The 14,663-nt window shown below is 54.7% G+C and overlaps 1 protein-coding gene across 1 annotated transcript in view; it reads left to right on the forward strand.

Moving 5' to 3' along the window:
- The window catches only part of LOC137353442 (receptor-type tyrosine-protein phosphatase H-like), a 65,130-nt gene extending 50,467 nt beyond the window's left edge, over positions 1-14,663 (forward strand). Inside the window, exons 20-21 of the mRNA XM_068019735.1 lie at positions 2,580-2,715; positions 11,277-14,663. Coding sequence (XP_067875836.1) covers positions 2,580-2,715; positions 11,277-11,417 — 277 coding nt within the window. The 3' untranslated portion in view covers positions 11,418-14,663. The remainder of the gene's footprint in view (positions 1-2,579; positions 2,716-11,276) is intronic.

Raw genomic sequence — 14,663 nt, forward strand, 5'->3', positions numbered from 1 at the left:
GAGCTCCAGGACATCACTGCAGGAGTTCCTCAGGGTCGTGTCCTCGGCACAACCATCTTCAGCTGCTTCATCAATGACCTTCCTTCAATCGTAAGGTCAGAAGTGAGGATGTTCGCTGATGATTGCCCAACGTTCAGCACCATTTGCAACTCCTCAAATACTGAAGCAGTCCGTGTAGAAATGCAGCAAGACTTGGACAATATCCAGCCTTGGGCTGAGAAGTGGCAAGTAACATTTGCGCCACACAAGTGCCAGGCAATGACCATCTCCAACAAGAGAGAATCTAACCATCTCCCCTTGACATTCAATGGCAGTACAAGTGCTGAATCCCCCACTATCAACATCCTAGGGGCTACCATTGACCAGAAACTGAACTGGAGTAGCCATATAAATACCGTGGCTACAAGAGCAGGTCAGAGGCTAGGAATCCTGAGGCGAGTAACTCGCCTCCTGACTCCCCAAAGCCTGTCCACCATCTACAAGGCACAAGTCAGAAGTGTGATGGAATACTCCCCACTTGCCTGGATGGGTGCAGCTCAAACAACAATCAAGAAGCTCGACACCATACAGGACAAAGCAACCCGTTTGATTGGCACACCATCCACAAACATTCACTCCCTCCACCACCAACGCACAGTGGCAGTAGTGCGTACCATCTACAAGATGCACTGCAGCAATGCACCAAGGCTCCTTAGACAGCACCTTCCAAACCCGCGACCTCTACCACCTCGAAGGACAAGAGCAGCAGATGCATGGGAACATCACCACCTGCAAGTTCCCATCCAAATCACACACCATCCTGACTTGAAACTATATCGCCGTTCCTTCACTGTCGCTGGGTCAAAATACTGGAACTCCCTTCCTAACAGCACTGTGGGTGTACCTACCTCACATGGACTGCAGTGGTTCAAGAAAGCAGCTCACCACCACCTTCTCAAGGGCAATTAGGGATGGGCGATAAATGCTGGCCTGGCCAGCGACGCCCACATCCCATGAATGAATAAAAAAATACAGTCAGTAACACAGGGCACTGGGGGGGAGAGGAGTTACTGAGTGACATTGTGAAGGAGCTGGATTAACATCAGTAGAGTTACAGACAGTAACACAGGGCACTGGGGGGGAGAGGAGTTACTGAGTGACATTGTGAAGGAGCTGGATTAACATCAGTAGAGTTACAGACAGTAACACAGGGCACTGGGGGGGAGAGGAGTTACTGAGTGACATTGTGAAGGAGCTGGATTAACATCAGTAGAGTTACAGACAGTAACACAGGGCACTGGGGGGGAGAGGAGTTACTGAGTGACATTGTGAAGGAGCTGGATTAACATCAGTAGAGTTACAGACAGTAACACAGGGCACTGGGGGGGAGAGGAGTTACTGAGTGACATTGTGAAGGAGCTGGATTAACATCAGTAGAGTTACAGACAGTAACACAGGGCACTGGGGGGGAGAGGAGTTACTGAGTGACATTGTGAAGGAGCTGGATTAACATCAGTAGAGTTACAGACAGTAACACAGGGCACTGGGGGGGAGAGGAGTTACTGAGTGACAGTGTGAAGGAGCTGGATTAACATCAGTAGAGTTACAGACAGTAACACAGGGCACTGGGGGGAGAGGAGTTACTGAGTGACATTGTGAAGGAGCTGGATTAACATCAGTAGAGTTACAGACAGTAACACAGGGCACTGGGGGGGAGAGGAGTTACTGAGTGACAGTGTGAAGGAGCTGGATTAACATCAGTAGAGTTACAGACAGTAACACAGGGTGCTGGGGGGGAGAGGGGTTACTGAGTGACAGTGTGAGGGAGCTGGCTTAACATCAGTAGAGATATAGTCAGTAACACAGGGTGCTGGGGGGAGAGGGGTTACTGAGTGACATTGTGAAGGAGCTGGATTAACATCAGTAGAGATATAGTCAGTAACACAGGGTGCTGGGGGGAGAGGGGTTACTGAGTGACATTGTGAAGGAGCTGGATTAACATCAGTAGAGATATAGTCAGTAACACAGGGTGCTGGGGGGAGAGGGGTTACTGAGTGACATTGTGAAGGAGCTGGATTAACATCAGTAGAGATATAGTCAGTAACACAGGGTGCTGGGGGGAGAGGAGTTACTGAGTGACATTGTGAAGGAGCTGGATTAACATCAGTAGAGATATAGTCAGTAACACAGGGTGCTGGGGGGAGAGGGGTTACTGAGTGACAGTGTGAGGGAGCTGGATTAACATCAGTAGAGATATAGTCAGTAACAGGGTGCTGGGGGGAGAGGGGTTTCTGAGTGACATTGTGAGGGAGCTGGATTAACATCAGTAGAGTTACAGACAGTAACACAGGGTGCTGGGGGGGAGAGGGGTTACTGAGTGACATTGTGAGGGAGCTGGCTTAACATCAGTAGAGTTACAGACAGTAACACAGAGTGCTGGGGGGGAGAGGGGTTACTGAGTAACTGTGTGGGAATTGAATTACTGAAAGAAGAAAGTTAGCGTTGATCAGAAACCTTTGTAACAATCTGTTTTACCAGGGAAGCCGAGTGAGGAAAAAGCCTGAGGCGGTCACTTCATTCAATCTCTGTTTTAATTGCAGTGCTGGAGTCGGACGTACGGGTACTTTAATAGCCCTGGATTACCTGCTGCAAGAGGTACAACAGGAGAATGTAATCGATGTTTATGGGATTGTCCACAAAATGAGACAGAATCGGTCACTCATGGTCCAGACCGAGGTGAGGAGTTTCTTCTCTTGCTCATTATTACTTTGAGTGAGCACCTCTGCAGCTCAGAACCTCTTCAGTCTCTGTTCCCTCTTCAGGAGATCGAGTCCATAATCAGTTCCCAGGCTCTGTTGCTCACTAATTGCCTTCAACCTGCTACAACTCAAAATCCCAAATTTTTTCTCATTGGAAAGTAGGCTTTTCTTCAAATTATGGGGAAAATAATTCCCTAGAGATGGTCCTTTTAGATTATCACCTGTGAGAACAATTTAGGGTGTCAGCTATGGTGCAGTGGGTAACACTCTCCCCTCTGAGTCAGAACGTTGTGGGTTCAAGTCCCATGCCAGAGGTTTGAGCACATAACCCAGGCTGGCACTCACTCCCAGTGAAGCACTGAGGGAGTGCAGCGCTGTCAACAGTGCTGTTGGTCAGATGACATGCCCAACCAAGGGTCCGTCTGCCCTCTCGGGTGAAGAGATATCAGGGTCGCTATTTGAAGAGCAGGGGAGCACTCCCTGGTGCTCTGACCGACATTTATTCCTCAACCAACATCAGTGAAACAAATTATCACATTGGAGTTTGTGGGATCTTGCTGTGTACAAATTGGCTGCCACGGTTCCGACATTACAGCAGCCACCACGCTTCATACAGAGACTGTATTTCATTGGCTGGGTAGAGGCTTTGGTACATCCTGAGTCTCTGAAAGACGCTATAGAAATGCAACTTCATTCTTACTCACTAAATCGACATGGGACGGATAGGGAAGCTTTACAGGTTTACATCAAACCTTAGGGAGGACGTATGGCTGCTGGTGAAAGAGCCACTGCTGGTGAGAGTGCTGCAGCAAGTTCATAATGAGGGAAGTGAGCTAGCCCAGGAGGAAGTCTTATTGGTGGAGTTTGAACTTCTCTAGAAGGATGGGGAAGAACTCAGCCACATGCCCTAGAGCCGTAGAGTCATCCATCATTCTTCCTCATTTGTCAATGCCCGTAGGCAGCTGGGAAATTCTCCCATCATAAAGCTGACTGCTCGAAGCTGGATGTACAAAGCAATGTGATTATGTGATTAGGGATGCTCCGTGCATTGATCTTTCACCTGTGGGATTGGGTTCAAACCCAGCCCTGACTAATGGGATGGGTCTCTCCTCTCTGCTGACTCTAATAGTCTCTGGATCTAACCCGTGCTATACCTGATCTGGAAGTGTTTGATGGGGACAGTGTAGAGGGAGCTTTACTCTGTATCTAACCCCCGTTTTTTTTTTTTGACCTTTATACCCCAGGCCCCTTTTATATATTTTTTATGTCGAGGGGGCCTTTATTCCTCAGGCCCCCTTTATATATTTTTTATGTCGAGGGGGCCTTTATTCCTCAGGCCCCCTTTATATACACACTTATATTTTTAAAATAACTTTATTAAAACCAGATAAATAAACAAAAAACTCAAATTAAAATGCCATTCTCGGCGTCGACGATGCACTCCAGTCCCTGCGGTGCCCACCGGTCGCGGAAGGCCTCAAGCGTACCGGCGGACACCGCATGCTCCTTTTCCAGGGACACCCGGGCGCGAACGTAACCGCGGAAGAGGGGCAGGCAATCGGGGAGGACGGACCCCCCGACGGCCCACAACCTGGACCTGTGAATTGCCACCTTGGCCAGGCCCAGGAGCAGACCGACGAGGAGATCCTCCTCCCGGCCCAAGCCCCTCCGCACCGGGTGCCCAAAGATCAGGAGCGTGGGACTGAAGTGCAGCCAGAATTTGAGGAGCAGCCCCTTCAGATACTCAAATAGGGGCTGCAACTTCGCACACTCCGTATAAATGTGGAACACGGACTCGTCCAGGCCGCAGAAAGTACAGGTGGCCTGGGAGTCCGTGAACCTACTTAAAAGCCTATTGCACGGGACTGCTCTGTGCAGCACCCTCCACCCCAGGTCCCCGATGTAAAGGGGGAAGACTCCCGCGTAGAGAGACCTCCATCGGGGTTTCCCCTCGCCGCCAGATGGCAACGTGGACCGCCAGGGCGTGTCCGGCCGGCTGACGAGGGCGAGGAAGTGGAGAGTGTGCAGGAGCAGTCCGTACAGGAAACCCCTCCGCGCCGATTGGAATGGCACGGAGGGCATTTCCGAGAGGCGGCTCGGGTTGTGTGGGACCGGCTCCCGAGGAGGGTTTCGGGGCCTGGGTCCGATGAGCAGTTCCGGCCGAGCGGGAGTCAGCTCGGCCGGGATTGCTCCGCACTCCCGAGCCCCCTCGCCACCCGCAGTGAGGGGCGTCCCGGGGGTTTCGGCTACTCCTGCGCCCGCCGGACCGTCCCCGGAGTCGGCCGCCCAGACAGCCGAGGCGCTCTCCTCCGCCGGCGGGGGAGCGCCCTGACTGGAGGCGACCATGTTCCAGACTCGGAAAAGATCCCGGTAAAAGACAGGCAACTCCCTCAGAGAGGCGCGGCTAACGGACTCCACCGGGAGCTGCGTGTCGTCTTGAAGGCAGTGACACTGGCGGAAAAAATACGTCGCCAGCGCACACCATCTGGGAGGACGCTCGACGTACAGGTATCTCTGCAGGGTCCGAAGGCGGAGAGTCGCAGCCTGGGTGCGGACACACACCAGCGACTGACCGCCCTCCTCGATCGGGAGACTCAGGACCGCGGCAGAGACCCAGTGTTTCCTCTTGCCCCAGAAGAAATCGACGAGTTTCTTCTGGATCTTGGTGGCAAATACAGGGGGCGGGGCCAAAGTGACCAACCGGTACCACAGCATGGAGGCCACCAGTTGGTTTATGACCAACGCTCGGCCCCTGTAGGAAAGCACTCGGAGCAGTCCTGTCCAGCGCCCCAGCCGAGCGGTGACTTTCGCCTCCAACTCCTGCCAGTTTGCCGGCCAGGCTTCCTCAGCGGGGCTAAGGTGGACTCCCAGATAGAGGAGGTGCGTGGTGCTCCACGCAAAAGGTGTCATCTCCTCCGGCAGGGAGTCCACCCGCCACTGACCAACCAGGAGTCCGGAACATTTCTCCCAATTGATCCTCGCGGAGGACGCGGCAGAAAAGGTCTGCTGGCAGACGCGCATCCTCCGCAAGTCAACGGGATCTGTGATTGCGAGGAGCACGTCGTCGGCGTAAGCCGAGAGGACGACCCGCATGGCCGGCTCGCGCAGAGCCAATCCCGTCAACCTCCTGCGAAGCAGGCACAGGAAGGGCTCCACACAGATGGTATACAATTGGCCGGACATGGGGCACCCCTGACGCACTCCTCTCCCAAATCGAAGGGCCGCCGTCAAGGACCCGTTAACTTTGACTAGACACTCTGCGGCGGCGCATAAAAGTCGGACCCGGGCCACGAAATGCGGCCCGAGTCCGAAAGCGCGCAGAGTCCCGAAAAGGTAATCGTGATCCACCCTGTCGAACGCCTTCTCCTGATCGAGGGAGAGAAAGGCGACCGACTGACCAGTCCTCCGGGAAAGATGGATCAGGTCCCGGACCAGGTGGATGTTGTCCTGGATGGACCGGCCCGGGACCGTGTAGGACTGGTTGGGGTGGATCATGTGGGCCAGCACGGAGCCCAGGCGGGTAGACATAGCCCGGGCAAAGATCTTATAATCCGTGCTGAGGAGGGAGACCGGACGCTAGTTTTTAAGCAGGCGGAGATCGCCCCTCTTCGGCAGCAGGACGATGACCGCCCTGCGCCACGAGAGGGGCATCTCCCCGGTCGCCAGGCTTTCCCCCAGCACATCCCAGAACGCCCAGAGGAACTCCATGGTCAGCCCGTCCAGCCCCGGGGATTTGCCCCTCAAGAGCTGGTGGAGGGCGCCGGTCAGCTCTGCCAACGTGAGCGGAGCTTCCAATCCTTCGGCGCCCTCCGGGATGACCTGCGGCAGGTCCTCCCACAAAACTCTGCGCGCATCCTTGCTGGACGGATCCGGAGAGAACAACGCACTGTAATACGTCCGGACCAGGAGGCCCATTCCCTCCGGATCCGTGATGGAGGATCCGTCGTCGGCCAGCAGCTCGACGAGCTGCTTACGGACCCCCCGCCATTTTTCCAGCGAGTAGAAGAAGGGTGAGGCGTGGTCCAAATCTTCCAGGATCTGGATCCGCGACCTCACGTACGCGCCTCGGGACCCTATGAGCTGCAGGTTCCTCAGCGCGCCCTTCTTCTCTTTGTACGCCTGCCACAGGGCCGGGTCCACGACGGCATGACCGAGGCGGGACTCCAAGTCGAGCACCTCCCTCTCAAGGCGCCCGATCTCGGCTTCCCGCCTCTTGGTCGACCCCTTCGCGTACTCCTGACAGAAGACGCGGATGTGAGTCTTGCCCACATCCCACCATAGCCTCAAGGAGGGGAAGCCCCCCTGCTTCCTTCTCCAGTCGGCCCAGAATCGACAGAACGAGTCCCGAAATCGCACGTCCTCCAGCAGCCGGTTGTTAAAGTGCCAGTACGCGGACCCCGCCCGCGTGCGGAGCGGAGTGAACTCCGCCCACACCAGGCGGTGGTCCGAGCACGGCACCAGCCGCATGGAGGCCGCCGAAACGCGGGAGACGTACGCCTGCGAAATGTAGAGGCGGTCGATTCGCGACCCCCCTCCTCCAGACCTCGTGAAGGCGCTGGAGTCGGGATGGAGATTCCGCCAGACGTCCACCAAGTTAAGGGAGCTGATCAGTCCCCTCAACTTCTCCACCGACGCTTGGCCGCGCTGGGGACCGGAGCGATCCCCCACCTCGAGGGTGCAGTTAAAATCCCCCCCGAGGATGATGCACTCGCCGCTATCGATGGAGCTCAAGAGAGCGGACACTTCTTCAAAGAAGCGCGCTTGCAACGCGCCGGGCCTGGGCGCGTACACGTTCACAAAGTGGAGCGGCACGCTACCCAGGCGAACGGCGAGGTGGAGCAAGCGGCCCGGCACTAGCTCCTTGACCCCCAAGATCTCCGGCTGAAAAGTCGGGGCCAACAAGATAGCCACCCCACTAGAAATAGGGGTGAGGTGACTCATGTGGACCCCACCCTGCCACTCCAGGAGCCAGGTGGCTTCGTCTCCCGGAACGGTGTGGGTTTCCTGCAGAAAGCTCACCGCGTATCTCCCTTCCCTAAGGACTGAGAGATTGTGAAATCTGCGGTGAGCCCCTCTGCTGCCGTTGATGTTGAGTTTGGCTATGGTTATCTTCATGTCAAAGGTACTTAAAACCCGTCACCAACACCTCACTGTGAGGAGGGAGTGGAAGTGCACCTGGCCCTCCACTCCCCCAGCAACCCATTGAGGAACACATTAAAACGGCGCCTCTCAACCAGTTTCACGTCCGCGCGCTTGCCCGCTATCTTAAGGGCGGCACGGACGGACTGGATGATCAGCGCCAGATTCGACCAACGGTCGAGGGCCAGCTGAACTTTATTGCGGCAACCTCTGCAAGCCGCGAGGAAATCCCGGAGTTCCGCCGTGGGGATGAGAGGAGATTCGGTGGGAGGCACGAGGGACTCCACCACCTCACTGGCGATGGAATCAAGATCATCCTCCGTGCCCCGCACCGAATCCCCATCCTCCTCCGGGTCGTCACCGCCAGCGGCCGACACATCCACCACACACTGGGGCGGACGTCCCGGCCGCGCCAGCTGGTCCCGCCTCCGTCACGATCCCACCCCCAGGATCGATGGCGGAGGAGTCCTCTCTGGGTTCTATTGTGAAACTGGAGCCTGTAGGCACCAGCAGTTCAGGACCCCCCTCCACCTCCATCCCCAGGCCAACGAGTGGTCCAGGGGAGACAGAAGTTCCGGACTCCGGGAAACCAGCCGGAGCCGAGACTGGAGGCGGCGAGAGGAGGCCATCTCCCACTCCGCCAGCACCCACAGGCCCAGCAGATGGGGCAGCATTCTCAGTTATAACTGGGTCGGGTGTCTCCTGGTTGGTGGTGGACTCCGGCTGGGAGGCCCGACCCTCTGGGGCCTCGCCCTCCCCTTCATTCAGGGCACCCGACCCAGTAGCAGTGGCGGAATGGGCGGTTTCCCCAGGCTCCCCCACCACAAGCAGGGCCCCACTTACTCCTCTAGGAGGGGCCTCACGTACCGGGGCCATCCCCTCCCCTCCATCCTGAGGAATAGAGTGCTCCTGCCCGGACTTTGCAGCCTTGGTGGTGGCGGTAGGGGGAACCTGAGGACCAGAAACAGGAGGCAGCTCCCCTCCAACAGATGGGCCCTGCACCTCAGGGCCCTGTGTTATTTCTGTGGAGGGGTGCCTTCTCCTCTTTTTCGCACTTGGGCGCGGAGACTCAGAGACCTCCATGTCATCAGAGGCCTCCGCCTCCGCACCCTTTTTTCCTTTTTTAGTCACCCTGGGCCTGAGCCCAGCCCTGGGACAGGTGGATTCCATGGGAATGGGCTTTGGGCTGAGCTCAGGCTCGGGTTGAGTCAAAGTGTCCAGGGGACGCGCCTCACGATGTTTCTTTTTTCCCCGCGGCTTCCTTCCGCTCGGACGGACGCTCCCCTCCCCGCCAGAGGCAGTGAAAACCACAGCCTCCGGAACCGACTGAGCGGTGTCTGTTGGATCTGCGGGGGGAGTGGGAGGAGGTGCTGTGGAACCACTCTGGGCTGCCGAGGTGGAGCTGGCGGCCGGGAGGTTGGGGCAGTTCTTACGAACATGCCCCACCCCCTTGCAGACGTGGTACCGCGCTCCATCCGAGGTCCAGAAGACGCGGTAGGCCGTCCCCTGAAACTCTATACTGAAGTGGCCCTCCAAGACCTCCTCCCGCGCCAGCTGCATGAATAGCTGGCGGCGGAAGGAGTAGACATGTCGGAGGCTGTGCTCCCGAAGACCGAGCGGGACTGGGGTGATCCCTGACCTCACCTCCCCCAGATGGTGTAGGTGGGGGAGGAGGAGCTCATCAGGAATGAAGGGTGGGACGTTCGACAAGGTTACCCGATGTGCAGTGGCCCCCAGAGGGTCCACTGGCAGGAAAATCCCACCCACTGTGAGCTCCATACTTAGGGCGAGGGACACAGCCCGCTCGGCCTTTAGGAAGAACACAGCCTTCCCATACATCTTTGAGGCTGCAACAATGGCCGAGGGGCCGACAACCACGGCCATTGCCTTAACACAAGCCTCAATAGTCATATTAGGATGGGTGTAACTCTTCACCCCATGCTTTGATGTTAAGATTTTAAATGGTGACGGGGCCACAGGAGCAGCTGTCGCAGCTGCTGCAGCATAGGAGGGCCCCGCCACCGGAGAGGACTGAGAAGTCATGGGGTAGAAGAGTTACAAGCACTTTGTTGAGAGCGAAAAAAAAGAAAAGAGCAAATACAATAAATCAAAAATGTAACACTTAAAGGATGTAGCACAGGGGAAGAGGCTGAGGGAGAGGAAGGCCAAGAGGAATCAGTCTTTGTTAGTATTGCACAAGTCTTGTAGCTGGTCTTCCAGTTGGAAGGGTGGGGTGATGTCTTCACCTGGGTCAGCTGTAAGCTGCCCAGGCACACGCCTCCTTTGATGTTCAGATAATAAGTCTCTTCACCTGGGCAGCTCCAGCTGTCCCAGGCTTAGTAGTTGGGGTGGGGAGGGAGCTCCCTATCCAAAGATGTTAAACACAGGAGCTCCCTATTGAACAATACAGCCCCACCCAAGGTCTTCAGGTCTCTTCTTTCCCCACCCCCAACAATCAATGAAAAAGACTTTCAGTACAAAACAAACTCACAAAAGAGCTTCCATTTCTCTGCCTTCCTTCCTTTGTTGAAAATGTGGAAAAACCCTTCTTTCAGTCTCAGTCTCTCCCTCTTGCAGCAGCCTGCAGCCTCCAACCTGTGCACACAGCAACAGTCAGCTGCACCTCGTTGATGCACTCAGGCTCCCAAATTAGAGAGCAGCCAATCCCAGTGCTGTACCTGTCCTGGGGAGTGTTTGATGTGGACAGTGCAGAGGGAGCTTTACTCTGTATCTAACCCCTTGCTGTACCTGTCCTGGGAGTTTTTGATGGGGACAGTGTAGAGGGAGCTTTTCTTTCTTTTGGGCCTCCTTATCTCGAGAGACAATGGATACGCGCCTGGAGGTGGTCAGTGGTTTGTGAAGCAGCGCCTGGAGTGGCTATAAAGGCCAATTCTGGAGTGACAGGCTCTTCCACAGGTGCTGCAGAGAAATTTGTTTGTTGGGGCTGTTGCACAGTTGGCTCTCCCCTTGCGCCTCTGTCTTTTTTCCTGCCAACTACTAAGTCTCTTCGACTCGCCACAATTTAGCCCTGTCTTTATGGCTGCCCGCCAGCTCTGGCGAATGCTGGCAACTGACTCCCACGACTTGTGATCAATGTCACACGATTTCATGTCGCGTTTGCAGACGTCTTTATAACGGAGACATGGACGGCCGGTGGGTCTGATACCAGTGGCGAGCTCGCTGTACAATGTGTCTTTGGGGATCCTGCCATCTTCCATGCGGCTCACATGGCCTGTATCTAACCCCCGTGCTGTACCTGTCCTGGGAGTGTTTGATGACAACAGGGCCAAAGAACTCCTCATTTACATAACCACAAGATTTACTTTCAATATGGATGTCTCTGTGTCATTTCGCAGTGTGTAACCATTCCATCTCTGTTCTCCATTTTCTGCTCTTTAGCTTCAGTATGTCTTTCTGCACCAGTGCATGCTGGATACAATCCAATCGAGCCAGTCTGAGGAGCCCATCTATGAGAATCAGCAGGACCTCATCTATGAGAACGTTAGTGTCATCAATTCTGCAGACAGACATCACTATTAGTCAGTTCCAACACCACTCCCTGCTGCTGTGTTGCCATGGATACAGGAATGGAATATGTCTCAAACTGTATGTGTGCCTTCATTCTGCATCCAAATTCTCGGGTCCTGCAAAGGCTGTGGGTATCAGCCCAGAATTAATCCAGTATCAGCAATGTGCAATCCTCTGCAGCATGTCCTGTGATTACTCAGGCTCCATCATTCCATGTCTCTATTTATGTCTCCATGTCGAAATCTCTCCATTTCACCATATACAAATTCTGTCTGTCTGTGTCCCACTGTCTCCGTGTGTGTCCCACTGTCTCCGTGTGCATCCCACTGACTGTCCCACTGTCTCCGCGTGGGTCCCACTGTCTCCGCGTGTGTCCCACTGTCTCCGTGTGCATCCCAGTGACTGTCCCACTGTCTCCGCGTGGGTCCCACTTAATGTCCCACTGTCTCCTTGTGAGTCCCACTGTCTCCGTGTGGGTCCCACTTACTGTCCCACTGTCTCCGCGTGGGTCCCACTGTCTCCGTGTGGGTCCGACTTACTGTCCCACTGTCTCCGCGTGGGTCCCACTTACTGTCCCACTGTCTCCGCGTGGGTCCCACTGTCTCCGTGTGGGTCCGACTTACTGTCCCACTGTCTCCGCGTGGGTCCCACTTACTGTCCCACTGTCTCCGCGTGGGTCCCACTGTCTCCGTGTGGGTCCGACTTACTGTCCCACTGTCTCCGCGTGGGTCCCACTTACTGTCCCACTGTCTCCGCGTGGGTCCCACTGTCTCCGTGTGGGTCCCACTTACTGTCCCACTGTCTCCGCGTGGGTCCCACTGTCTCCGTGTGGGTCCGACTTACTGTCCCACTGTCTCCGCGTGGGTCCCACTTACTGTCCCACTGTCTCCGCGTGGGTCCCACTTACTGTCCCTTTGTCTCCGTGTGTGTCCCACTGTCTCAGTGTGGGTCCCACTTACTGTCCCACTGTCTCTGTGTGTGTCCCACTGTCTCCATGTGTATCTCACTGACTGTCCCACTGTCTCCATGTGTGTCCCACTGACTGTCCCACTGTCTCCGTGTGTGTCCCACTGTCTCCGTGTGGATCCCACTGACTGTCCCACTGTCTCCATGTGTGTCCCACTGACTGTCCCACTGTCTCAATGTGTGTCCCACTGTCTCCATGTGTGTCCCACTGACTGTCCCACTGTCTCAGTGTGTGTCCCACTGTCTCCATGTGTGTCCCACTGACTGTCCCACTGTCTCAGTGTGTGTCCCACTGTCTCCATGTGTGTCCCACTGACTCTCCCACTGTCTCAGTGTGTGTCCCACTGTCTCCGTGTGGGTCCCACTGACTGTCCCACTGTCTCCATGTGTGTCCCACTGTCTCAGTGTGGGTCCCACTTACTGTCCCACTGTCTCCATGTGTGTCCCACTGACTGTCCCACTGCCTGTGTGTGTCCCACTGCCTCCATGTGCATCCCACTGACTGTCCCACTGTCTCCGTGTGTGTCCCACTGCCTCCATCTGCATCCCACTGACTGTCCCACTGTCTCCGTGTGGGTCCCACTTACTGTCCCACTGTCTCCGTGTGGGTCCCACTGACTCCCACTGTCTCCGTGTGGGTCCCACTGACTGTCCCACTGCCTGTGTGTGTCCCACTGCCTCCATGTGCATCCCACTGACTGTCCCACTGCCTCCATGTGCATCCCATTGACTGTCCCACTGTCTCCGTGTGTGTCCCACTGACTGTCCCACTGTCTCCGTGTCTCCAGACCTCGTGGGATTCCATATTTCTGTTCAGTACATTCCAAAGGTTGTTTGTGAAGAGTTTCTGCTGGAGTGAACCCCGTGTCCCCCTGTACCCACCCCCCAGCACTATCCTCTCACCAAGAAGCAGCCTCTTTATTTTCACAAAAGCACTTTACACTGCATTACTGGGATGACAGAATCCCTGAATGGTCCTGAGGTTTACAACAGAGATTTACAGGCAAAGATTCACCTCAAAGTGTTCTCCTTCATCTGCAGTGAGCCAGCCAGTCCCCTGGTTTGATTGAGCGCGACAAAGGTCAGGGTCAGTGCTGGAGCCCATTGGAGTGGCGGAGGATCAATTGTCTGAACCCTGTGATGCTAAAGGGAGGGAGCTTAGAAATGAGGTAAAAGGAACATTACCTTGAGCATCCCTTCAAGAGTAGGGGGATACTTCAAATCAAACAATTAAAATGAATAATGTTGTGCAGACTTCAGTGGCACTGGGTGTGAAATTTGTCTTGTAATGCAAACAAGTGTCAACAAATTGGCTGTCAGTTTTATACCCTGCCCAACAGATTCAAGGTTTTAGGCAAGAGATACAGGGGGGATGTGAGGAAGAACTCGTTTGCACAGTGGGCGGTAATGACCTGAAACTCGCTGCCTACGAGGGTGGTGGAAGCAGAGACAATCAATGATTTCAAAAGGAAATTGGAGGGCCCTTGAAGAAAATCAACTTGCAGGGCTACGGGGGTGGAGGGGGGATGGGACTGACTGGATTGCTCTGCAGCGAGTCGGCGTGCACTCTGTGCCATTATGACTCTATGACTTCAACTGGGCACATTGTAGAACAGGCTGCTGATTTGCCATTGTATGTTTTGCATTGCAAACCTAAGGCGAACCTTACCCCACTGTCCTCTCGCTGGGCCCCAATCCATCCCAGGCTCTGCTCCCAGCTGGCACTATACTGGAAATCTGACTTGGAGGGGCCAGAGGTGTCAGCGTGGGAAATGGAAACATGTCACACTGGGGCAATGGGAGGTGGCCAGTAGAGTGTTTATTGAACCCCATGCACTGCCTCTAAAATCTCAGTTGTTACCATCTTTCCCACTGCAATGAAATGTTTAGATTTTTAAGATGAATTCTGATAGTGTGGACTCCCTTTTATAAAAGGGATCCTGATGGAGAGAGTGACCCAGACGATGGATGGTTCCAAATCATCCCCTCTGCTGACAATGAATTCCAGCCATTCTCACCAAAACTACATCCAACAATCATGTGACACGTGGCGATGATCCACGTGTTTGAATGTAATAATTGTAATTTTTTGTATGATTGTGATTCTAATTCTGATTTGTGCACGCAGTTATTGTATTTTATTGACTGAAATCCATTTGGAAGGCGAGAGATGTTTCATTCGGATTGGTTTCAGGCCCCACAGGATGGCTCCGTTGAACCATGTGATTGGATATACATCTACTCTCTTCTAGTTTATAATTGTACAAAGCAATAAAGAATAAGTTTATTTGT

Source organism: Heterodontus francisci, chromosome 41, assembly GCF_036365525.1.
Source record: "Heterodontus francisci isolate sHetFra1 chromosome 41, sHetFra1.hap1, whole genome shotgun sequence".
In the NCBI taxonomy this organism is placed as follows: domain Eukaryota; kingdom Metazoa; phylum Chordata; class Chondrichthyes; order Heterodontiformes; family Heterodontidae; genus Heterodontus; species Heterodontus francisci.